Source organism: Acinonyx jubatus, chromosome A1, assembly GCF_027475565.1.
Source record: "Acinonyx jubatus isolate Ajub_Pintada_27869175 chromosome A1, VMU_Ajub_asm_v1.0, whole genome shotgun sequence".
Classification (NCBI taxonomy): Eukaryota; Metazoa; Chordata; class Mammalia; order Carnivora; family Felidae; genus Acinonyx; species Acinonyx jubatus.
This window is the reverse complement of record NC_069380.1, coordinates 10,838,795-10,865,501: the sequence shown is the minus strand read 5'-3', so window position 1 is coordinate 10,865,501 and position 26,707 is coordinate 10,838,795. Positions and strand designations below refer to the sequence as shown.

Below are 26,707 nucleotides of genomic sequence, written 5' to 3'. Positions count from 1 at the left end.
AAAAAAAAATAATAACCCCGGTGGGAGGCAGCTCGGATGAGGTCAATAAGTGAAGTGCAAACAAAATGTCACAGACATTTAAGCAGTTGGGTTAGATGGGTGTGGGTTGGAGAGAGACCTAGAATGGTACCATGGGAGAGGGAGTATTTGGATTGAATCTTGAAGGATGAGCAGGGGTATTTAGGAAGCTAGAGTCCTACAGGTTGAGAACATAATCCAGGTGGAGGAAACATCTTCAGCAATGTCAAGACATCAAAAAGGTACAGAAGGGAAAAAATCCTAATAATTCGAATGGATTATTAAGTCCCAGGAAGGAGTTCACATAAAATCCTACCTAATGAAAGTGTTTTTTCTCTGGTTGAACTAGGGGTGTGGGTGGGAGACCCCATTCCAACAAGCATCTAACACTCTAGAGTGGAGCCTGGATGACAGAATACACGAGGGCGGGGTAGGAGGTGATTTTTAATGCCGATCCCAGCACTTGGATTTTATTCCATGAGCAATGGAGGCCCACGGACATTTTAGTCCTGTTGAATTCGGAATGCAAGGATGTAAAAATAGAACTGTCCAGGACGCCGTCGCATACTGGATGGTTCATCACGTTCCTCAGCGGTGACCATTAATATTTAAGTAATTCTGCTCCTCACTCACATGCAGCTGAGTCTCCCCAAGCAATGGCACATGCATTCTTAAGGCATCTGCTCTCGCCACTCAGTGAAAGTTCCCAAGTAGTCAGCCGTGATGTCTCTCCTGATCTGCACTTTCACACCTAGCATCTGCCTTGTGATCAGTCTAAACTGACAGGTTAAGTGGAAGCTGTGGGTGTTGTGTGCCGTTTTGCAGTGAGGCACTTGACAAGACCTCCCATGACTGCCATGCACACGCCAGAGGGACAGAAATCATTACAGCTGCTTGTTTCCTGGACATCCATCACTCTTTTATAAGCGTTTCCGAAGCGTCCACCCCATGCTTGACCCTGGGGTGCCAAGATGAACAGATACAATTCTGCCCCGGATGAGCACCCCCCCCCCCCCAAGTAGAAACCCCGTGTCCCTGGGAGTCAGGCCAAAGCTCAGGTGGCCCCTCGATGACTGTGATTTCTAAGTCCCGGAAAGGGGTTCGCACAAAAACCTAACTAATGAAAGGTTTTTTTTTCCCTCTGGTTGAACTAGGGGTGTGGGTGGGAGACCCCATTCCACCAAACATCTAACACCCTAGAGCGGAGCCTAGAGTGACAACCATACGGCAAGGACCGTGAAATAAACTGGTGGTTCTTAAGGAGGGGTGTGTGCCTCTGAATCACGTGGGCACATGGAGAACTTTTCCAAAATACCTGCGTGTAGCTCTTTGTCCCTGTAGATGAAATCCAGAAGCCCAGAGTGGAACCTGGGCTTTTTGTGTATATTTTGATTTTGTATGTGTACTCTTGGTTAAGAGCCACTGTCTAGCTCAGATAGAAACGAGACGCTGAGTGTTCGGTTTTTTTCTCAGTCCCGTTTCCTTATCATCCTTGTCTGGATTGCACCACTACCCAGTTACTGTCTTAGAATACAGACTATAAAATATTAAGGAAAATAATAGTTGTTTGTAGGTGTTTACAGAGAATTTACTACATGTAAGGCACTGTATTCTGGTCTTGCCAAGGGGCTAAAGAAAGCACAATGTACTTGGGAATAATAGAAGGGACTGACCTGGTATTTCCACCCGGAAGAGGGAGAGAATTTTAATTACAAATACAGGAATCCAGCAGATGGCATCAGAGAACACTATAAAAAAGAAACGATTTGCAACAGCCACCTCTCTTCCAACATGATTCCTCACTTCCGAAGTCTGCAAGGCAGTTTTTTTAATGGAACAGAACATAATAATATAGGAAAACACAATGATGAGAAAAGCCAGCAAGTTCACACCTGTTGGGAAAAGCACAGCTCTTAACATCTCAGGTGTATAAATCAACAGTAAAAGTGTTGTGTTACATAGATGTTCATTATGGTGCCTCCTTAGGCTGTGCTTCCAAGGATATTTTTGTATAGGTCCAGTGGCGATCAGCTAAAAACCCTGAATCCAAAGCTCTCAGCTGCAACAAGCTAAAAGAATTGGGTTGGTCGGATCAAAAAGATACTGGAAACACACAAACCCTTTATAACGAGTTTCAGGCCTCTGAAATTCAGACCTAGGTGTAGCATGAGGTGAATTTTAGCTTTTTGAAAGCCAGAATAAAGCTGCTTTCATTTTTCAGTCCCCGCAAATTCAGATCTGAAGGGATTACTGTAATCATCTGATTATCTCAAAAAATAAACATGACCCCATTTCTTTATCTTATAAATAGGAACAAGATGACTTGGATTATCAAGAAGATAATAGCCTCAAAAACATTATCTCCCATGGTTTTTGGTCTTAAGTAAAAATATTACATAGAACAAGAATGCATTTTTGGTTTTTTTTTTTTTTCAGAGAGCTTACAGTAATTTAAAATTCAGAACCCTTTAGACTTGTTTTCGAAGAAAAAAGAGAAGAAAAAATAAAAAAAGATCAACTGTACGAATGATTTTTTAGGGTCAAATATATTCTCACTATAGGGTCAACTTCTCACTTAACATCACTATCTTATAATGCTGACTTCTTAGTCACTTTGTTATATTCTTGCTGGAATAAAAATACTAAGAGTAATTATCACATTCCTCACTGTGAGCATAAAACATGCATACAATTTCGAAGTTGTTTAAAAAATGTTCATCTGAATCTAGACTATGTGTAAGATGGGTGAAGTCTAGGGGAGAATTGTATAAATTCCCAGTGTTCTGTTGTTTTCATCCAAAACATTTCACATTCCATAGAATCTCATAACAAAGCCATTCAATAGAATTTTATAAAATTGGTTTATCTTAGGCCTCTTGTCAGAAACTTTAGTTAAGAATAACAGGTAATGACTTTTAACGATGATCCTATAATACAAATTGTGAAAACAGACTTACAGGAAGGATTAAAATCGTGTGTTCTGAAAGCACCATAGGGATGTGAGATGTTAGCAATAGGGGAGACTAGGTGAGGGGTAAGTGGAAGCTACTGTCCTTGCAACGTCTCTCTAAATCTTATTCCATTCTAAAATAAAGAATTGATTTCAAAACTGTGTATTTGTATATTCTTTAAAGAGAAAAAAAGGCTCTAGGACTCTTCTCACAGGTAAGCCAAGTGTATATAGGTGATGATGATGATGAGTGTGTGTGCGTGTGTGTGTGTGTGTGTGCGTGTGCGTCTCTTGATCTACCTGGAATACATCACAGGTGCTATCTTACCCCACTCTCCTTAACTATAAGATCCAGCTACACCTAACGTCTTGGCCTTTCATCTGGGCCTGTTCCTTGGCTTTGGACTTCTACCTCCACTATGTTTTTTCCTGGAACAGACTTCACTTGGTTAATCCTTCCTTATCCTTTGGGCCTAAGGATTTGGATTCATTCCTACTGGAAAGCTTTCCCCGGTGCTCAGATTTGGGGCCTCCTAGAACATCCAGTTCTCCTCCTTCGTGGCATTTATCAGTTTGTGACATAAGAATGTGTTTACTTGTCTTCATCCTCCTTTCTGGTGGTAGGTCTGTGAGGGCTGATCTGTTGTGTCTCCAGTGTCCAAAAGAGTGCCTGGCCTATAGCAGGTGCTTAATAAATCATTGATGAATCAGTGAATGGAATGGAGCGGAATGCGTGTGTGTATGTTAGGAGGGGTCTCTATGAAGTGCATCTATGCTAGGAACAGCTTACAACGTCCATGAAAAAATAGCTCTAGAACGGGGTCGTGTGTGAAGAGTATTATTAAAATGGTGCTAAGAAGGTATATTTCTCAGAGGAAGAAAAGGAATCCATGAAGAAGAGCTGGACCGGTGGTTAGAGCGATTTTGTGAAGTATCTTAAGTGACTAATGTACACTTGACCTTGGCAGTAGCAGGGAGTCATTGAAGGTCTCAGAGCTGAAGCCTTTTTGATACTCAGGGAGTGAACAGGTTAATAGAAGAGAGAAAGCCCCTGAGGCCAAAAGACTAGTAAGGGCTAATGTAATAAGCCCTTCAGGGTTGAGGTAGTGAGGTTTCACATGAAGGTGATGGTAGGTAGAGACTGGAAGAAATAGAAGGCAGTGGTATATTTTGATGAAAAAAACATTTGATGAGAAAGAAAGGATGATAGAGCTTATCGACCACTTAGGGGAGAAGATGAGAAGGGGGAATTAAGATGAGAACACTGCTCTAAAGAAATGATATGGAAATCGTCTTAATTTTAAACAGCAGGGATAGCTACTAGACAAAAACAAATGTGTTTTTTTTTTTAACCTTAAAGAGCTCCACTTCTCATTCACTTTTGTTCCAGAGAAGGTAGGATCTTCTTTTCTTAAAAATTAGAGGGAATTAAGCAAAACTGAAAGCAGTTTTATTAAGCACTCTTCCAGTTTTGATTTTAGAGCTGCATTTACCAAAGGCAATAAACCTTCTTGGTATTTCCATTCCAATAATCTCCTGTCAGTGAGTTTCCAGAATTTTATTATTATTATTTACTTAACTCATATCTAGATTGTAAAAAAAAAAAAAAAAAAATGAGTTCAGATAACTTGATGGGGTCACAGGTCAAGGTACTAACCTAGACTTCCTCCAGCTCATAGTCACAATGTGAAAATCAAAGGGTCTTACAGATAATAAAAAATCATCCAGAGATCCTGACAGTATGTTTTTGTTTCCCATACTAAATCTCTATATAAAAAGTTTAATAAAAACTATACTCAGTAAGAATTTTTCTTTAAAAAAGGACACAGTCTTGAGTATATTCATTTACTTTCTGAAAAGGACAAAAACACCGTTGATGAAATATATGATATTTCTATCAAAATTATGTTGGCCCAGAAAGTGAAAAATATAATTTACCTAGGAAAATTCCAAGAGAATAACCTTTGCTTCCGATATCTTCTGTTTGGTCATAATAAAGTGGGAAACACACGCCATTTTTTCCATAAAAGTTTCCAAAATAATCTTCATTCCAAAACGGAATCACAGCTATTAAAAATCCCATAATCCAGATGCAAATGAGGATGACCGAGGTCTGCCATTTTCCAGGACGAATATTACTGAAGGGAAAGACAATGACCAGAAACTTCTCCAAAGTCAAGTACGTCAGCAGCAGGACGGAGACTTCGGTGGACAGCATGGCCAGGAACCCCATGAGGCGGCACTGTAAACTCTCCATCCACAGTAACGCATACTTCTGATACTGCCCACGGTATTTTATATCAAAAAAGCCAATGAAGAACAAATAAACACCCATCAGGCAATCTGCACCTGTTAAGGAATCAATACATTGTATGTTGATAGTTCCCAACATTTCAGTTTCGGTTTCCTAACTGGGTCTACTTCCTTCATCCTGTATTAAATGAACTAATATAAACACCTACACTACAGCAGTCTCTAAAAGCCAATGGACTTCACAAAAATGTCCAATTCTAAAATACTCTACTGGGTCTTTGTTTTATAATTTTTAAAAACGGTGGTGTGTGTGAGGGGGTAAGTTTTGTGGGGGAAGCTAGTTTTCAAACAGTAGATAAGTATTACTCGCCTAGTTAACAAAGAGAATAATTTTCTGGGCTCGAGGAGCATGGGTGCTGTTGTAATTGAAGGCAAACTGAGCTTAGTTTGTAACCCACAACCTGCCCTCCATAATCTTCCTGTTGATTCATTAGCTCCCTGTTACCCCATTTCCAAGATATAACCCCCAGCGGTGAATGCTGGATCACTGCAAACTCATGCAATCTAAAACAGAAAGCCAAAGAGAACAGTAGTTCATACTTAGAGAAAAAAATGCCTAGCTCATCCAATCCGTACTAAGTGCCTTTGTTGAAGGCCAATATGTATCTAGTGCTCAGGTCACAGAAGACATCCTAAATCCATTTAGGTAGGAAACATACTTACAACAAAGGATTTTGATGGACGTAGCGTGGGTCGTATTTTCAGCTTTAATGAAAGATCTCATGCCAATGACAAAAAGATTTCCAAAGCAGGTTATGAAAGCTATAACCCAGACAAATATTCTGAGGATATTGTTAGCCAAGAGGTCCTCAAATGAAGAAATGCCGTCAGTCAAGGGCATACATATGCGGACATGGGGAGCATAGGAGCAGTATCGAAAGTTTTTGAAATAACTAAATTCAAAGGGAAAAAAAGAGTCACTTTACAGCAATGACAGAGAAACTACAGTTGCCATCCTAGCAGAGCTGCTGCTCTCTCAGGGAGGCAACTTCACTAGGTGTGTTTATCTTTGTTTAGTAATGATTATGCAATTAGAGTGTTTCCTCATTACGTATTACGTTACTCTGGGCAGTGTTCTTCTTGGAAAGACAAAGAGCCTAAACGGCATAGAAATTCTGTGGCTTGACCGAGATGTGTCGGGTGAGGACATGAGAATGTGAAGTCTCCAGGACTCTATTTCTTCCTAATTTACTGGATTATTCTCTAGGGTATGGTAAAGAGCAAACTGTCATTGTTACATTGATCTGTAGCAAACATTCGGGGGCTTGGGTCGGGGATGTAAAGGACCTCGCCGAAAGCACTCCTGCCTGGTACTCAGTTTAAGTACACTCACTTACCCAGCCTCCTTTCCCCTGACACTGGCAGGAAGGGAGAGTCTCTGAGACTCGGAAACCTCAGACTCACGGGAGCTAGGAGAGGAAGCAGATTTCTCACCAGAGCCTGAAAGGGCTTACGCAGTTTCTACAGAAAAATACAGGCTTGTTTGTGATCAAGGTATTTGTGACCTAGGTGTGTGGAAGCTTCACGTGATTGAATTGGGAGGTCACTTGGCTTACTGCTGCTCCCTAAACTTGTGTATTTAGACTTTTTCCCCCCATACAACTTCTTTTAGTTCATTTCTCTTTGTCTAATCCTTTTTTTTTTTTTTAACCATCTCTCCATTCAGTTTTGAGACTACAGAGTTAAAGGAAGCTTTCCTTTGCCACGGCCTCAAGGCCCCTCAAGACTGGATGCCCGGATCCACTCACCTCCTTCCCTTCATTGCTAGTTCCACCCGGGCACCCTGTCTTTCTTCCCAAACTCAAACAAGCCAGGCTCACCCCCTTGTCACTGCAGTGCTTTTGCTCTTCCCCCTGCCTGGAAGATTCTTCCCCCAGACATCGCCAGGCCTGCTCCCTCCCTTCATTCTGGTCTGCTCAGATGTCCCAGCTCTCTGACTTCTACGTGAACCATCTACATCCTCCCTCTGACCCTCCATCTTGCTCTGCTTTTCTTCACAGTTTGTGTTAACTATTTGTTCGCTTTCTGGGTCCCAAAGCTAAACGGAAGCTCCGTGAGGCAGACACTTCTCTCTCCTGTTCATCCCTGTGTTCTCAGATCTAGAACAGGGCCTGACACATGGGAAGCCCTCCTCTAGCCACTTCCTAGATGAGCAAGTGAATGATGGATAATTCAGTGCTGGGCTTGTCAGGTAGAGAAATAGGGGGCAATCACTGCCCCCAAGTAGCTCACAGCCTAGCTTCCTGACGTCACCTATCCGATTCAAGGAGCTTGATGTATAAATTCTCTTTTTATCTTCTCCCTGCCTGGAGTCCCTGGCACACACCTGACTTGACCTCTTAGTCTTAAAGGAGATTCTTAAAGGAGATTCCCTCATGTCTGCTGCCTTCAGATAGAGCCAGCTAGGGTCTTGGTCATTCAATCTCTCCTCCTGCTGTGACCAAGGCACTGGCTGGCCAGAAAGTGTTGGGGGCTATGAGGTGGACATGTTTCAATAAACGGTGGACGAGGAAGGTGAAAGAAGAATAGATCACTCAGTAGAGAAGCAACTGACTTAATACATTTTCTGTTCATTGTTGGGCCCTTCTTGACCTCAACCCGAAGTTCATAGCTTAAGCAGCACCTTCTCCATCATGTTCTATTAAGGGTGAATTTCTCTGTTCTCAAAGGACCTCACCTTCTGCCTGCGACAAGGAAATAATCGCCTCATTAAATGTGTATCTACTGGTGCCACAGAAAGGGACATTAGGAAAGCCATGTGAATACGCATCAAATATTTGTCTTTTAGTAGTCACACCTACTGCAGAGACATAAACATGTTGTTCTCCCAAAAGAGCACTTTCACACCAACAATTCCATCCATTTGCTGCACCCAACTTGTAATCTTACATCGAATCCTCCCTACTGTTGTGGATAACAAGGGTTAATTTTTGAAATCATGAACACAGAGATTATACAGCTGGTAAAGAAATGATCATGTCATAAACACATATATTAACACAACTTACACCGTGCACTTTAGCCAAATATATTAAAGTGACTTATCGAAAACTACTATAAAGATTAATTACCTCCATTTTGTAGTGCACTTAGTAACAGTAACAACACCTGGAATTTATATAGCACCTTTCTTCCTAAGGGCTCAAATCTTAGAGCAGCCGACTGCTCATTCATGTGAGGTGAATTAATGTTTCCAGGTCTCCTGAGTACCATTTAGCCAGTGGCTTCATCTTGTGTAATGTGTGGCATTCTGGTACCCTGATCTCTTATTGGACCTCAATTGGATAAACAGCGTGTTTCCAGGGAGAAGTGTCATTCATGTCGGCACATCATAACATTGAACTCTATTTGACAGGGACCAAAGGTGACAAAATTAAAAAGTTCTCAATAAACAGACTTTTCTTGCATACAAACACATTGCAGCGATAATTAGACAGTTTACACTAGAACATTGGCAGGATTTCACCATGCTTACTTCTCCACTCTTTCATACATACATACATGTGAGAAAGATTCGTCATGGGTTGAAACATCCGCGTATTTATATTTGGAATCTCTATCCTTTCCAGGTCTCTGGAAAACATGCACAATAGGTTTCATGGTTTTAGGGCTTAACTTTTTAATAATCGCATTTTGTCCTATCCTAAATGCCATGCTTCAAAGTCTTGTTACCAGTTCAAATCAGGATGGAAATTTTAGAGTAAACTCTCTTAGAAGATTGCTATTTCTATTTATGCCTTCTGTAAGTTGGAGCTGATTTTGTCACTTCAAGTCCAGAATTAATTCTAACAAGACCTTTTCATGCGTTCCTTTGATTTAAAAATGGCAGTGGTGATTAGTGTGATCATGAAATTGGCTGCATAGTTTGGTTTTATGGACCACGGCATGTGAGTTGTGGAGGGTTTGACAGGAGCTGGTAGTTCCAATCTGAGAACATCACTGAAGTGACTTTTGTGGGGGCCTGGATTCAAATGCAGTTGTTTCTTCCAGGCCTATGGGTCTTTAGGGTGGAAAACCAGGGAAGCGGTAAGCAGGGCTCCAACTCTGAACAAGCGTTCCTAAGATAGTAGTGGGAAGTATAACGCCTTTCCTTCCCAGACCCCATGAGATGTCCTCAGAGGGCTGCAGTGGGAACTCCTATACTCCTCACTTATCCAGAAGCTTCTTCAAATACGGATTCTTTGAAGACTCTTTAGGGTGGCATGAATTAAGGGAACCTGCCATGTTCTCAGGAAACAGATAGAGAGAGGAAAATCTAAAAAGACAGAAGCCTCTTACTTTTCATGGTTATTTTTGAAAGCTGTCTGATTCTCACTCAGTTTCTTTTTGCTTGATCTGAGGAGGGATTTCTTGACATGGTTCTGAGGTTTCCTTGTCCGTTGACTCCTTCATAGCACTGCCTTTTCTTTGGCAGTCAGAAATGAAACCTAGCGGAACAATTATACTCCAGAATCATCACAGGGCCCGTGCTGCAGGAAACTCGAGTCCTTTTTAGAGGGTTTGTTTCCCTCTTCTTTCTTTTCTCTCTGGCTTTCTCCTGGACTTACCGCAGTTTTAGCTCTACATGGATTATTTGATCATTTGGTTCATAGCCGATAGTTTCCAAAAGGGCAGAGGTCATTATATCTTGGATGCCTAAGACAGCGCTACAGGTAAGTTGATGGCTGGCAAATGTTTGTGGAATCAATATTTCAATGAATCTTCAAGCAAAATGAGGGAAGTCTTTTTTCATCGGTGGATGCTTACTAATGAGAGAGAGCATGTTGAAGGAGAACGTAAATCTGGCATTAATTGCCAAAAGAAAATTATTTAGCAAGAAGAAAAAGTGATATTAAGAATTAGACTTTAGAATTAAATGTGCGAAGGCTTTAGGCTGAGATCAGGTAATGCATATGTTCTCTGTGTAAAAACAAATTTGAACCAACAATGGCTGTTCATAGAAAAGGGATGAGGAAGTTCAAAGGAGAACTGGCAGAGTTCTTGACACTAATATGCTTGAAATTTTAAAATACGAAGCAACATTAAGTGCCTGAATGTTCATGTTGCTAGGATATTTTTTTCTTTACTGGTAGAAATAGAAAAAGCATGCACTGTAGACCAATGTCAAGTAGACTGTCGTAGCAAATGGGAAAGGAAAAAGCAGGCAAGTCTTATATAATTTGCTTTTTACCAACAGTTCAGTAACCAACCTACTGAAAATGTAAGTCTTCGGGAAAATTGTAGGATGAGATTTTTCCATACGAACCCGGTACATGTAGCTTCAGACACAGAAATGGTCTTTGCAACAGATTAAATGGTAAAAGAGGTGGCTTTGTTGTCATTTCAGCACATACTTGATGGCAACAATGATACAATTGTCTGATGGCATGGGCTCAGAGTAAGAGCTCTCTGCATAAAGTACCCATTTAAAAATAAACGTGGTTCTAAGTAAAACATATCCACTCAAATGATAATCAATATACCGTTATATTTCACTTACAGAGACTGAAGTTGTTTAAGACTTTCAAACTGGTTCTTGTGGAGATACAAAAGAGGATTGGACGACAGATTCCTTTTGTACCATTAGAAAGAGGAAGGAAAGAAGCATCAGGATGTTATTATTTTGGAAGCTCAAGATGTTGCCATTTAAATCTGATGTTGGTGGGTGGGAAGAAGAACTTACAGTTTCTGTAGAAGCTTCAGGTCTTGAAAAAGGTGGGCTGGTAGCTCCATTATCATATTGCTAGACAGGTCCCTGTTGATGACAGCGAAAACCCAAAGCAATTACATTGGAAATAAATGACATGGGTATTACTCTTCACAATTATCACCATCCCATTTGACGTAACAGAAAATAGGATCCAATTTAACCATCCTGATAACTTGTTACAAAACAGGGCTGTGTGAGTCAGCCAAATGGATATGTTTTCCATCATTTCAGACGTGTGACATTTTGCTCATCCAGTTCCTGTCTGGAATTTCCTCTCAGTCCCTCTTCAACACATTCCCAACCTGGCTTCAATATCTACTTTGATTAATTTCCTCTGTTTCAGGTACTCTTTGTACACTTCGATCATTCATTTGTTTTTGTGATTCCTCCTGGGTTCAAGTATGTGATATCTTATTTATCCAACTCTATCAGAAGCTTTCTGAGGCCAAGACCTTTGCTTTTACTTACTTTGCATTCCAACTAAGGCGGTATTGGCCACATATTATCTCCCCAGATAGTCTTGAATGGATAAGTTCATGCATTTTAAATCTATGTTGTTATAGTACTATTTTTTAAGGAAATTAAAATTTTAGAACAAAGTATCACAGTACCGTCCTATCCATGAAGAATCATGGCAAAGTGTTTCTAGAGAATGTAGAAAAGGATTATCTAGGATCAGAAGGAATCAGGAATCTTTAAGAGTCCAAAATATGCTTCTGAACCAGGGAAGGTATTGAAAAGTGAAACAGACATTCAATTGCTTAAGAGTCAAACAAAAGATTTTATCTATTTTTGATGCTTTGGAGCTGTTGATGGTTGGTTAGGTGGGAGCTACAAATAACTTAAGACTTAGATATCTTTCTAAAGAAGCTTACAATTAGAATAAGCAACTAGATTATAAAACAAGGATGGAATGAAGCAGGTGCTATTACAGACCTACTGACAAAAGAAAACAGAGGAACGAGTTGGAAATTAGGAACTGTGTAAACAAAGCTTTATGATTTTCATAGGCGGAATAGAAGAACAGCTTTTCAGGTGAGGGTTAACCAGGCTCAGAGAAACAGAAACTTGGAATTCAATGACATCTTCTCTAGTTGGTAAATAGCCCAGCGTGGGTGAAGGATGGAAAGTATGGGGAGATGTAGAAGAAGTGAGCCTGGAAATAAGCACGGAGACAAAATGGAAGAGCCCTGAACAGATTCCAAGGTGGTACTTCCCAGAGCATAGCCCAGGCATCAGAACCAAGGAAGATGCTTATAAATCCTGGGTGCCCACTCAAAGAACTATCTTGGTGCCCACTCCAGCAGGACTATCACTTCATAATCTCTGAGTGGGGGCAGCTTGGTAACATGCATTTAAAGCCAGTATCCCTTGTGATTCTTCTGAACATTAACATTGAGAGCTAGCAACAAGGAGTGAGAATATGGAGAAGGACAGGGGCAAACTATGCTCTGCATTATGGGAAGATAGTTCTGTCAGAAGCATGGAAAGTCAAGGAGTAAAAGGATGGAGACCAGTCAGGAGGCTTTGACCCTGGACCAGGTGAAAGAAGATGAGGGCTTAAGGGGGCACAGCCAGGGCTCACAGTCCGGTGGGACATGAAGCGTAATGAGGGTCGGAAAGAAAGGAAGAGGCTTTGAGCCTGGCTGCCAGGAAGGATGCTGATACCGCTAAGATGGCAAGTTCAGGGGAAGAAGCCGACAGGGGGGTAAGAGTCATCTATACGTTAATTGTAACAGATGCTTTTGAGGAGCTGTCATGATACCCAAGTGTAGACATCCCGCCAGCTGGAAAATTCTGATTTGAGGAGCTGTAAGTGAGCAGAGAACCCCAGGGTTGTAGCTCAGAAGGACAGCCACAGGCACACATGGGTCAGCGAGAGCGTGACCACACAGCGAGACGATGATGTCTTGTACAGCTAGAAAACATCCTGCTAAGGGTCACGTTGAAAAACAAAGTACAGTCTCGTAGGGGAAAGGGCTTTAGTGGCCTCCCCTAAGTCTGATTCCCCTCCAGGCAGCGTTTGTGGTCATAATGGCTCAGGAAAATGATCTAACGCTATTGTAAACTGAGGAGTTAAAAATACCTTGTTCAAGTTAATTCTGTAAACTTCTGAATTTCTTTCCACTTACTGGGGACTAGTGAATTATTGGTGGTCTTTCACAAAGCAAGCTAATGGCTCTTTTGGGGGGCCGGGGTGTGTGGAGCTCTGCCAAAGTGTAGGATAAAAGGAGGATTTGAATAGTTTTCAAAATACGAACTCCGTACCACCATCTCCTTAAGTTCGTACCGAAAACATCACTCCTGTTCGTCCTGGGCTGTTCACCTGCCCCACCCTGTAACCCAAATCCCTAGCAAACCCCTAAAGCCTCATGAGGAAGAATGAGCAATTCTAAGGGAGCTGCCTTTCACTTTGTGCCATAGAATGACAATATTTGTAGTTCTAATCCGTGTCTTTCACATACTAGGCACTTAGTAAATATATATGCATTTGGTTTGTGATACTTATACATGAGATTGAATTATCTTAATTATTCATGAATTAGTTTTCAAGTGACTCTTACTGAGTTATTTTCCCCAGGCCTGTCTGTATTTCAAAGCAAGGTATAAAGAAGGGGGGAGAGATTAATTAAGAAATTCATTTCCATTTTTTAGGCTTCAGATCAGGAGGAGGAGTTCTGTATCCTAATCGCCACTAATTATAATGTAACAGACTGAGTTTTAACTTCCAATGACACACAATTATGTGGGTAGAGTGAATTAATCGCAAGGCAGATGCTTTTAAAAGTTTTAGCTCTACAAAACATATATTTGAACAGAAAAAGCTCCATGATCTCTCTGCACATTTTTCAATAAGCCTGATCATTCTAGACATTAGTATTTGTTGCATCTGCTCTAGAAGTCATAATTTCTCAAGGGATAATAAGCATCTTTGTTCCTTTGTTCAGTCATGATTAATATTATTGCAGTCATTCATTCAGCAAGCATTTACTGAGAGTTAACTATACGCCAGCCATTAGAGATAATGATCCTTGAGTTTAAGGAGTTACAGAAAGCCCATTTGCTCCAACACACACACACACACACACACACACACACACACACACACACGAAATCACCCAAAGAAAATAGGCAGAGAAATTAGCGTAGGCTAAATCCGTATTAAGCCCACTGTTTAATTTTAATTTGCTTTTGGCTTTAGGATAATGTTGGTTTTCTTAATTGATTTGGAATATCCGGGAGTCTGCAGGATTTGATTGGCACTAGTGAAAAAGAAGCCTCACTAGTCACTTAAATTTATAATCTTGGAAGAAGCAATCCTATTTTCCTAGTAGACAATGCTACTTACAGTTCTCCTAAATTTTTTAATGAAGAAAATGTCTTCTCTGGAACAAAATCAATTTGATTTCTAGGCAGAAACCTGTAAGACATGGTGAGAGTCAGCACTGTTGGTTTGTGTCTGCGGTAAGAATCAGTCCTCATTGGGAGATGCCAGTGATCCACGTGTGATTTCTCAAGGCCTCCTGTGAAGTCTCAAAGTGAGGCGTGATCTGGTGTGGAGCACAAGGCAGGAGTTTCTCGCCGGGATATCTACGTGTTCTTTCCAGGAAACGCTAGCCATAGGTAATGTGAGGGGCTCAGTGTGGTCTCTAAGGCTGCATTTGGTTTCCACTCTGATGGCTTCAGAAAGCGTTTACTTCCCAACACACACGTAATGTCAGATTTCGACCCCGTTAATACTTAGAGCGGGGTTTGCCTTGTGTAAGGCATATTCCTTAGGAGAAGGCCAGAAAGAACAGAGTTTGAACCCATGGGGCCACAGATGGATTTTAAATGTGGTGGTGGTGAGGGCACTGGTTTTACATTTCCTTTGTCTAGAAATGGAATTCTTCAAGACCTACGGTACAAAGAGGGGGTTGGCAGCTACCTGCCCTACAGAGGAGAGCTCGTGAGTATGACAGTGATTCAAAAGCTACATGGGGCTGTAAAATAGAAAGTGTCAAGGTAATTTGTTGAGTTTACCAGTGTTTTCTCTCATTACCCACAAGAAAAAGAGTCACCTATTTGCATCTTCTGAGTGGGATAGCCCCTCTTTTCTCATTCAATATGCTGGTCTGTAATCTGACTGATAAATATGTAGCCTGGCAATAACCTCGTCTCTTAGTTTGGTGAAAAAAAAAAAAAAAAACAGTGGTTAGACTACTACAAATGAATATACTCCAATTTTTCTTTTCCAACCACCTGTGCAACCACCAGACATTACTAACTGCTTACTACACGTGGAAAACTATTGGTTAAAACGAAAGCAAAATTCTTGTGTTTTTTTCACCAGTGCAAATGTGGCGTAACCAACCCATGGGCACCGCCCCCACCCAATAAAAAAAAAAAACACAATCAGCAATCCAAATCACCAATCAGAATCTTTGGCAGATCAGAATACACTAGATATTCTTCCCTAAAGAGTAAAATTATCATTTTTTTTTTCTTTAGAGAGAGCAACAGACATCAAGGGATAAGTGCCCCTGGCAGTAAGCACTCATCATTGTAGAGCTAAGCATTTTCTCACACATGATCTCATTTCCTTGGTTATCACGGGGTTAGACACCAGCTCGGCTCAGCTGAGAGAATGCAGTGAAATAACAATTGCCCTCAGCAAGAAGGGGGACAGCTGGAGACCTAGCTGCTGGGCAGCTCAACTGAAGGCTAGGCCCACCGTCAAAATCCAGCAACCCATGGGTGCGTTTTCTAGGAGTGTAGTTCCAGACCGAGGCTGTAAATAAAAGACTATTTTAAAATTCCTTGTCAGTGTTTTCTTTTGACTTCCAAATCTATCGGGTTTCCCCTTGTTCACTAATTTCCATTGTATACTTACAGCACTGTGAGTGAATTGCATGACAGAAAGGTGGAATTCGTAAGACATTTTATTCCATTGCCTTCCAAATCCCTAAAATGCACGGGGGAAAGATATTTTTAATGTTTTTGCACGAATCACATGTCTGGAGGCGCTTTTCGTGGCCATAACAGTTCTGAACTTTATTTACAGGAATTTTTTTTTAACGGTTATTCATTTTTGAGAGACGGAGAGCGACAGAGCATGAGTGGAGGAGGGGCAGAGAGAGAGAGGAAGACACAGCATCCGAAGCAGGCTCCAGGCTCTGAGCGGTCAGCACACAGCCTGACACGGGGCCGGAACCCATGAACTACGAGATCGTGACCTGAGCTGACGTCAGACACTTAACCGACTGAGCCACCCAGGCGTCCCTGAACTTTATTCTTTACTTCATTTCAGTGTTTATGCTTTCTTCCCAATTATTACAAGGTTAATATAATTAATATTGTGCTTCTTTTCCCCTTCCAATTAATGTTAGAGCTTAATAAAATTGAGGGAAAGGGCAGCTCAACATTTAGTGAGTGTTTCTCTCTGTGCCGGATACCGTGCTATTAATTATAATATTCCCACCATAATAGCGGCAACTACATTTATTAGACTTTTATGGTGTCAGATACTGTTCTGAGTGCATAATCGCGCTCTTGCTAAATTGGTATTATCCCTCCCCCCAACATATAAGGAAAGTGAGGCCGTTGGGAATTCACTTAATTTCTGGCCACGCAGCTGGTAAGCAGTAGAATTGACCTTCTCACTCCGACGTCTCTCTATCTAAAGTCTGGACACTAAACCATGCATCATAGATCCTTCCATTCTCACTTTCCCCTGGCCGCAGGTAGATACTTTTGTCTCTATTTTGGATTAAGGAGACACTCAGGCACAATCATCTTCCAGATACTAAATCCCAGAGTCAGGCATCTGTATCCCTCTGCCTGATGACCACAGCCGCTCTTTCTGCTCTGCCTCTGAGACCCCGATGCCGAGTGTTAGCGCTGCTCCAAGGTGGCTGGGACAGCCCTCAGCGTCACCTGGGAACTGCTGAGAAATGCAGACTCTTGGACTCCGTCCCGTTGCTACTCTAGGGCTGAGGCCTTTTCATCTGAGTATAGTTAACATACAGTGTTATATTAGTGTCAGGTGTGCAACATTTCAGGTGCTTCAGGGCTCCCATACAACACCTGGTGCTCATCACAAAGGTCCCCCACTTGGTCCTCTTGGCCTATTTAACCCCTCCCCCCACCCACCTTTCTGGTAACCATCAGTTTGGTCCCTGTAGGTAAGAGTCTGTTTCTTGTCGCTCTCTCTTGTTTTTTTTTTTTTCTTTGCTCATTTGTTTTGTGTCTTAAATCCCACATATGAGTGAGATCGTATCGTATGTCTTTCTCTAACTGACTTATTTCACTCAGCATCATACACTCTAGCTCCATCCACGTCGTTGTAAAAAAAGGAAAAAAAAAAAAAAAAAAGGACTGAGGTCCTAACAAGGCCTCGTGTTGTTTGAGGAGCGCGGGAGCTGTGACGTTCTGCCAGCGATCCTTTGTGACAGCGGCATCCTACGTGACCAGGGACCCTCCCAGGAGCGCTCTGACATTACGGCTTCCAGCGGTGCCGAGGAATGAGGAAGAGGAGACTTTCCTGCCAAGTCTCCTAACCTCTTTTTATAGTCCGCTTCTTACAATCTTCCCCATATATGACAATAGCTGTTTTGCCGCCTGTGAACATTTCTCACGTTAACACTAAAATCGCCAGTCGTGTGTCATTTCCTTTTAAATCCTGTTTTATACCCATCCAGATGGTCTGGTAGGAACTTGATAGTTTTTTTCCCTCTGAAAATACTGTGGCTAAAAGAGTAAACACCGTACTCTCTTAAAAGCCCAAATATTGCTCGGTGGGATGGGAACAAGTGTTTTTCACACTTCACAAGTATAACAGCAAGGACTTGGCGAGCGATCACCCTGCTGATGGCAAGTGAGGGCGCGGGAGCCTGGCCAGGGTATGGGTTTTCCTTCCTGTAAGGGTTTTTTTGGGTCTGACCTCTCAGTTCTGTCCTCTTGGTTTCAAGGCCCTTTCTCATGTGTGATGGGACAATCTTACTAATGATATTTTCACTGGGTGTCTATTTTTCCCCTCGTGTTTGAGGGAGCCTCAAGTGACCACGACTACACCAGAACCCGGGGCTCTGATGCTGGTTCCCGCTCTCCTCCTGGTTGCTGATGCCCATTGGAGGAGAGGCAGGCTCGGGCCCTGATCTTTTTCTGCTACCTTCACTCTTTCCTGTTTGCTTCCATGGTGCAGCTATGCTCTTGTCTTTTCTAATTTTTTTTTTTTTCCACCACCTATTCTTAACAAGTATGATTCTCATGTTTTTCAGATCATTATTTCCACTTCAGGAATGGCACACTTACATGAGACCTCTATGGCCTTAGAAGTCTTTGATAACAGGTATGTAAATAAATAAAAGTCCATATAAACATAAGGACCCCTAAGAGTTGTAGAAAGTAATTGTGAGGCTAGCTCAGAAAGGACCAGAGGCTGAGGTGCTGTAATTTTATCATCCTAGGAGTATCGAGTCTCCTGGTTTGACAGTGAGAAGAGTTCTGCAGGACAGTACAGCCAGCATTTTACAGGGCAAGAAATCACTGTGGATGCCAAAACTGCCTGTCTCAGGAGACCTTGAAGATGAAGGTGACAGGGAGGGGTGAGTAGTGGTGGTGAAGCCATGAATTAACTTAAGTAGACGTTTTAAACAAGTATTGGTTGAAAGCTAACAAGGAGTGGACACGGTTTAGCACTTTGGCTTAACAAAGGTTTGTTGAGCAGTTATTATGTGCTGGTTGGTGTACAAATGCTGGGGTATACATCACAAGGTGGGTCTCTGCCCTCACAGAATTTACACAATGGGGGGGGGGACAGGCAAGATGGTGACAGTAGAACGGAGATAGGTGTGTAGGGAATGGGTGCCGTGGTGGAAGCCTGTCCATGGTGCAAAGGAGTCACAGAGGCAGTCACTGTAATTGGCTGGTGTGAGAGCTTCCTAGAGTGGATGTTTACGCTGACTTTTGGAGTTAACCGAAATTTTGGAGTTGACCGAAAGAATACAGGAGAAAGACTTTTCTAATTGAAGGAACAATATGTGCTCAGGGAACTGATTATAGCAGTTTGGTGCATCTGGAAGGAAGGCACATAGGAGGAGCCGGGTAGTAGTCTAGATGGAGGAAGGGATACAAATGGGGGGTCTCGGGTGCTCAAGGGGCAAGTCTGAAGTTAACTTGCACACCCATGGGAGTTCTCAAAAGATTTTTCTTTTTAAATTAATTTAATTTCTTTTTTTAACGTTTATTTATTCTTGAGAGCGAGAGCGAGCGAGCGAGAGAGAACAAACATGAACGGGGGAAGGGCAGAGAGAGAGGGAGACACAGAATCCGAAGCAGGCTCCAGGCTCTGAGCCATCAGCCCAGAGCCCGACATGAGGCCCAAACCCACAAACCGTGAGATCATGACCTGAGCCAAAGTCAGACGCTTAATCACCTGAGCCATCCAGGCACCCCTCAAAAGATTTTTTAACCAGGAAATAACATAATCAGATTTCAGTTTTGGAAAGATGGGCTTTTTTATGGGCTTTTTATGTAATCATGAATTAACTTCAGGGCTGGTTTCCTTAAGAACAAATTAGCTCCTAAATGCATACTCACATCCAGTTGAGTTGAGGCATTTGGGCACACATCTGTTTGGGAAGGGCCTCTAAGTAGTTATTAACCATAGACCTTTACACAAAGAAGATGTTAGTTAGAAACGAAAGGATATGCCCCTTTAAGAACAGCACTTTTACTGTTTCCACAATTTGGAAACTTGCATGCTACAATCAGTATAGCAGGATAAAAAATAAAAACATAACTACTTCTTCAAAATGGTCTCTAGATATATGTATAGCACAGATAAGAAAGCACATGTCAAAGAGGCTGAGCGCAAAAGTATGATATATAACCTGGGAATAAATATTATGCGCTTTAATTTTACGAGATCAAACAAAAGTATGTATTGAGTAATAACTTTGAAGTTCATGGTAATTTTCCTTGTAAACTTCAAACTTGTAATCATTTCCACATCCTACATCCAAAGTTTTTTCTTAAGGGAAACACAAATCATTTACAGTATTAAGGGGCCACACTGGAAACTGCATTAAATCTAAGAAGCGATCGCAGGGGGCGCTGGGGGAAGGAAAACAACCCATCAGCATGTTAAGTTGCACGATTAATTTATGATATTGTGGTCCCTTTTGACAAATGGAAAAATAATGATGCCATGCGATGAACTATAAAGGAACATAATAATCCCCTGGTGATAAATCATTTCAGTGTATTAATAAACAGTGAGAATGTAATTATGAGAACAGCTCTGTCAGTGGGACAAAGGTTTTGGAATGTTTAGAGACTCTTGCTGGGCAAAGGCACATTTCCCTCTGTTAAAAATGTAGTCGGAGCTGAACTCCCAGGAGATTCTGATAGATTTAAATGTAGTTAGGAGATAAAAATGAATACTATCTTTGGTCAACCACTGCAAGTAAACCGTGCCTTAAGATTAAAGGAAAGTAAAGGAGATCAAAAATTAATCAACCAGTAGGTTTAAAATATACCACGAGCCAAGGCTAGGAAGTCACAACAGTAACTGTGGCTGGAGGTACAGGAAAGGTTTTGACTAATAAAAATGTTAATGGGCTTGAGGTTTTTAAAGCTCATTTTGCAAGCTAGTGTTAGATGTCACTGCAATTTATAGACAGGTGTCTTGAAGGGTAGATGAACACTTACAGGAAAAACAAGGACTTTAGTCCAGTAAACAACCGCTGGGAAATTCTGGTTATTGGATTGTCATCTAGAATTCTGAAAAAAAAATATCAAAAATATTTCCACCATTAGAGACATCTGTGAAATGAAACCAGGAAACAATATAAAGCCCGTGACAATCCTGCCTCCCAACACCTGCTCTCCTCTTTCCTGCCCGTCCACACTTGGCTCCCCGTCCTCTTCCCTAAGAGTCCTTCCTAGCTCTTTCCTCCAAATTTCCACCACCCCCTGTCCCAGCCCTTATGAGGGGTTCGTCCTGATTGTTTTCTCTGACTGCATCCGCCTCCCATTGGACTTAAAGACCAGAGACAGACCCCTCACCTCTGGATACTTGAATCCAGCATAAGCTGCATTATTAATTGGCTGAATACAGGCTCCACAAATGCCTTGACCTACGGATTGACTGAATGAAGAGTGGATGAAAAAAAATTCATAGGAAATCACAAATGGTTCTTTGGTCTCGTGGTGTTTAAATGATGCATTTATAAGGTCTGTACCAACCAGCTCATTAGGAGCTTTGAGGATGAGAGCATGAAAATACTCATATATTCAAATAACCATTTCTAACCATATACGGTATTTTCCTAGAAAGAAATAGACTAAGGGGGAAATATGCCTTCTTTTCTCCTGTTGCCTTTGAAGCCAGGTACCATTTCCTCTTACTCTCAGCGGTTCCTGAGAGTAGGATTTGGAGAAGGAAGTGACATTAGACACCTGCGATATGCCAAGTGCTCTGCATGTGGCAGTTTATATCTGCCTTGTGATTTAATCCTCACGCCATCACTCTTAAAAAGGAGCTGTGCTTCTAGTTTACAGATGAGAAATAAAGCAGCCCAGGAAGATTAAGAAAGTTGCCCGGAACATTAACAGAGGCCCACAGCATATGCAGGATCTGGATAAAGTTGAAGTTCTGGCTTTTTCCACCAGACCAATCTGACCTACAGAAATGTCAGACTGAAACATCGAGCCATCTAACGGGCCAATGTTCATTTTCCTGGTGAAAATACAAATATCTGATGTGAGACTCCTCAGAAGGGAGCTGGTGGCTCAGCGAGGAAAGTGATGAAACACCACAAGCTACCATATCTTCAGACTTTTCTATGAATGCTCTGGAACTCTAAAAGGTCCCTAACTTGCTTACTTTCTAGGTCAGTGGGTTTCAACAGAGGTCCGTTGAAATGAATGTCTGGAGACATCTTTGGTTGTCACACCTCTGGGAACCAGTACCACTGGCATCTAGTGAGATAGAGACCGCAGATAATGCTAAACATCCCCAAATATGAGAGAACACCCCCTTCATCAAAGAATTCTCTAGATGAAATGCCAATAGAGCTGAGGTTGAGTAATGCTGGAATAGATCAACACTGGATGGACACATGGCTCAGAAAGCCACTTGGAAAAAGCACGGCACACGTTCCTTTGCACACAACTACCATTTGGCATGCCATTATCTGAATTGCTTGGGTAATGTGCTCCAGATGATGTGACAATCAGAAAAATGAGTGTAATAAACAAGATACATAAATAGATGGAGACTATAAACATATATAGTCTATCTGATCTATCCGATCTTCTGAAGGAAAAGCTAGGATACTTACAGCCAAGTTAGCTGATGTAAGTCTTTGAATACTCCGGGTCTGAGAGTTGTAATACAGTTGTGGCTGAGATACCTATAAATAGCATGAGCGAGTCAATTAGGCAAACTCAATACTTCATTTTAGTCACATATAATCAGAATATGAGCCGCTGATGATGATTATGGAGTAGGGACATCTGTTTCTGAAAGCATTCAGCTGGATAAGAAGATACAGATAACCACGAGCCTGGTGTGTATGACACTGGGGACAGGACCAGCAAACTGGCCACAAATAACGTGTTGGGATATTATATTCTGTTAAGAGTATAAGAGTAGGTGATTTTTGCTTCCGTCACTTTTGGTCACATCCTTAGTAGACTAGCATTTTAAGAAAACAGATAGGTAAGTTAGCAACGGTTAGAAAAAAAATGCTAAAATATTGTGGAAATGACCCAAACTTCAGAAGACAAGGTTAAGGAGAGCCTTTGTTTCTGTCTTCTGGTAAAACTAGGAATCTTTTAATAATTCCGTTAGGTTAATAACTCATCTAAGTACTTTCTGGTAACCTATTTCTCCCATTTTGCTATAGCCAAGTCAAGCCTTTAAAAAGTGCCATTTCTACTCTTTTAATCTTTACTTAAAATTGTACTCATAGTTGTAAAGAAGTTACTCACAATATTTGCAGATTATGTAATCCAAAAAATGCTCTCCGTGATATGTGCGTAATACAATTATGCTGAAGAAATCTGGTGGGAATGAGACAGAAGAGCCATGTGATTAGGGTGTAGGTACTTTATCGAGTTGTGGCACATGGTCTCCACTTGATTCATCTAAAGACAATTGGCGAAACTGGTTTATGAAGTCCCAAGTCCTACTCTTATGTCGGGTGGTGGTGGTGTCGCCCACGAGATGGCTGTGAAGCTAACCAACGCTTGTCTCCCACTGGCAACCATGCAGTGAGATTCGGGCGTCTCTGGTCTGCCCCGCTGAGCTCCCGGGTGACGAGTTTGAGGAGGGACGTGGGCTTGTGTTGTGGTTTTCTTATTCTGACTTGCAGATGATGCTCCCCATGTGAGATGGGCCTGGGCCCGTGTCTCACTGCTGAGCTTTTTATTCTTTCAGCACAGAGTTCCACCTTTAATTCCCCATTTCTCTTCATTCTATTCCCATGAAAAAAGGAGAGGGCAAGTCTCATTTGTTTCTATGGCGAGATGCTGAGTGGGAAGCACAAAGGGAGTTAGTGAGGTACTCAAGGTCACAGCTGCATCCATAGTGGAACTGAGGTTAGTATCTCAATGTCAGCTCACAGGGTCACGATTTACTTACCCCCTGAAGCAATTTACCAATATAGCATTGATTCAATAATAGCACTGTTGGGAGTATCTGAGTAAAATAATTTTCATTCCCTGTGCTTATGATACAATGGGAGTTTAGCCTTGAATCCGTATTTTCTCAAGGTATTTAGGAGCAGGAAATATCCACACTAATAATAGTGACTAATGACTACATAGTGTTTTGAACGGCTTCCCTAGCTCTTATTTTGATCTGGTTCAGTTCCTAAAATCTCACACAACACTTCCTTAATTGTTAGGAGACTTCACTGCAAAACCATTAGTAGAACACGTGCTCCTTTGGCAGCTGGCTGTACTTTGAATTTTGTTATACTATAACTACTCTCTAGCAAAGCTTCCCAGCCTTTGAATTATGAAGCCATTATAGGAGTGCCAAGATATTGAAGCCCTCAGCCCTCAAGGTAGCGAGGTAAAGCCGATATCAGCTCCCAGTTATCAGCAAACCCATCCATCCCAAGTTGAAACCCAAGTGTTGAACGGATATTGTCATTTTCTCTGTGTTCCACCAAGTGGCAGAGGTTGGTACTACAGCACACGCATTACATCCATAAGATACACAGAGCGTCAATTTCAATCTCACCAAGTAAACTTGAAACCCATTGAGACCTCGTGTCATTCCACCCCTTCTCTCCCCCCGCCCCGCCCCACGTCTATGAGGAGATGCTTCCCATGACAGCATACATTGTCATTTGGTTTTAAAGTTCTGCTATGAATAGAATGAATCCGTACGGATCAATATCTGTTTTGGCATTTCAAAGCCCTTGGAGTGATGTAATGAAAATGAACGTAATGAGTTACAATAGTAAGTGAAAACAGAAAAATAATACAATGCTATAATATACATACGTTGAAGTTCCTCTTAAACATAAAATTTACTACCTAACTAGTGTTAGTTATATTTTATTCCAGATAATGAATGCAAGGGGCACCTGGGTGGCTCAGTAGGTTGAGTGTCTGACTCTTGACTTCAGCTCAGGTCATGATCTCACCATCGGGGAGATGGAGCCTTGTGTGGGGCTCTGGGCTGACAGGGCGGGGCCGCTTGGGATTCTCTCTCCCTCGCTTTCTGCCTCTCCCCCACTCGTGTGCGCCTGCGCACGTGCTTTCTCTCTCTCTCTCTCCCAAAATAAGTACATAAACTTTAAAAAATATAAGGAATTCAAAATTGCCATGCACATTTTACCTACATGTTGTCAATCTTGAAGAGATGGGCGCGGTCATAAATTGTGCATTTGGCTCCGTGCTTTCCACCTGCATGACTCACTGGACGTGTGCAGCCTATCTGCCTTCCCTGACATGAATTGAGACCCCAACACTTTATTTACTTATTTTTTTAACGTTTATTTATTTTTGAGACAGAGAGAGACAGAGTGTGAATGGGGGAGGGGCAGAGAGAGGGAGACACAGAATCTGAAACAGGCTCCAGGCTCTGAGCCATCAGCACAGAGCCCAACGCGGGGCTCGAACTCACGGACCGCGAGATCACGACCTGAGCTGAAGTCGGACGCTCAACCGACAGAGCCACGCAGGTGCCCCAAGACCCCAACACTTTAAATAAGGAAGAGCCTCTAGTCACCTGCTGGGCTTCAGCTTGCTGGCACCTCCCAGAGAACTGGAGCTCCAAGTCCCCTGTCTCAGACTTAGGCTACTGAATTTTAACTTGGTCCTGTAGCGTCCCCTTGCTTCTTTGTAGAATAGTAGCTTGGTGACTACAAGGGGAAATTGGGAACCGTAACAGTTTGGCAAGTGGTGTCCTCTTTTTATTCAGAGCCGAGATGTGAGCCCATTTAATATACTTTCCACTGAATGGCTTTTCTAAGAATAACTTACTGGTTCATGAATTCCTGCTGTTTCAGCTGTCAGGACTTTTCAAGCAGAAACGCCAGGAATTTATGTACCTGAAACTAAAGCAAATAAATGCTTTAATGACATGCATGTTTATAGGCTATTTTTTTAATGCAACATTTTGTATTCATGAGCCAGGCAGACTCCTTGAATTATATTTTGTTGCCAATGATTGTTTTGAACTAGAACCATGTTTAAGAAGAAATTCCTAATTTATGTAAGGTTTATGTCACAATGAGGAGGAAGGCTGCTGCTGGTTTCCATGGTAGTGGTGATAGAGTAATATAGTCACTGTTAAAGTCTATTTTATTTCTTTGAAAGGTCATCTTAAATCTCTTCCCTCCCTCCCTCCCCAACATTAGAAAGGCTTGATATTTTTAAAAGATTATTAAAATGAATAATCTGACCAATAGTAAGAACATTCAGGTAAGTTCAACAACATTTATTCATTTGGCAATTAAAATTTCATTTTGATTTATGAACTTATTCTTCTGGTTGCCTAAATGACCTCAACCCACTGACTATTTAGAACATTCTAGACCACAGACTCACTCAACGTTAGAGTCAATGATCTCTTAGGATATATTCCAATTTGTAGAGTAAGATGTGCTTGACGTGGGTTCTGGGCAAAATCACAAAACAAGCTATTTAGGAAACCGCCTGTGAATACCTCAAGAAGAAAATGAACAGGGCACTTCATGAGAAACAAGTCATGTCAGACTAACTTTATTTTCTTTTTTGAAAAACTGATCAGTCCAACACCAACAGTGGCTGACACTGCTTCTATGTCTAGCATGCATTGATCAAGTGGCTTTATGATGCGTTTGTGGCCAAAATAAAGAATAATACACATTGCTTGAAGGACAGTGATGAAGGGCTCTGGAAAGAGTATTTGGCACTGTCCTCTTCAGTATTTTACTCCACGATTTGGGTAAAGATGGTTCATCCAATTTTCAGGTGACAGAATGCGGACCTCTCAGCAGTCATATTCATATTTATATGAATATTCAGCATAGTCATAGTGAATATGTTGAATTTTCCAAAAAGTTCATTACAGTCTGATAAGAAAAGCTGAACCTAACAGGTTGAAACTGAACAGGGTTACATTTATGGACCTACAACTAGCTCTCAAACGCCAAGTGCACAGATGCAGGATGGAGACACCATCACTTTGCAGAAACACCTATGGCACGGGATGGGGAATTTTAGAAGCATGACCGCTAAGAGTTACGGGT

At 41.7% G+C, this 26,707-nt stretch overlaps 1 protein-coding gene across 1 annotated transcript in view; it reads right to left on the bottom strand.

Moving 5' to 3' along the window:
- The window catches only part of RXFP2 (relaxin family peptide receptor 2), a 62,024-nt gene that overhangs the window by 6,112 nt on the left and 29,205 nt on the right, over nt 1–26,707 (bottom strand). Inside the window, exons 7-18 of the mRNA XM_053214667.1 lie at nt 22,950–23,021; nt 22,298–22,369; nt 20,664–20,735; nt 19,551–19,622; nt 15,844–15,915; nt 14,320–14,391; nt 10,944–11,015; nt 10,761–10,832; nt 8,783–8,854; nt 5,945–6,174; nt 4,907–5,317; nt 1,692–1,910 (exon numbers count right to left, since the gene is read on the bottom strand). Of these exons, the coding sequence (XP_053070642.1) occupies nt 1,692–1,910; nt 4,907–5,317; nt 5,945–6,174; nt 8,783–8,854; nt 10,761–10,832; nt 10,944–11,015; nt 14,320–14,391; nt 15,844–15,915; nt 19,551–19,622; nt 20,664–20,735; nt 22,298–22,369; nt 22,950–23,021 (1,508 nt within the window). The remainder of the gene's footprint in view (nt 1–1,691; nt 1,911–4,906; nt 5,318–5,944; nt 6,175–8,782; nt 8,855–10,760; nt 10,833–10,943; nt 11,016–14,319; nt 14,392–15,843; nt 15,916–19,550; nt 19,623–20,663; nt 20,736–22,297; nt 22,370–22,949; nt 23,022–26,707) is intronic.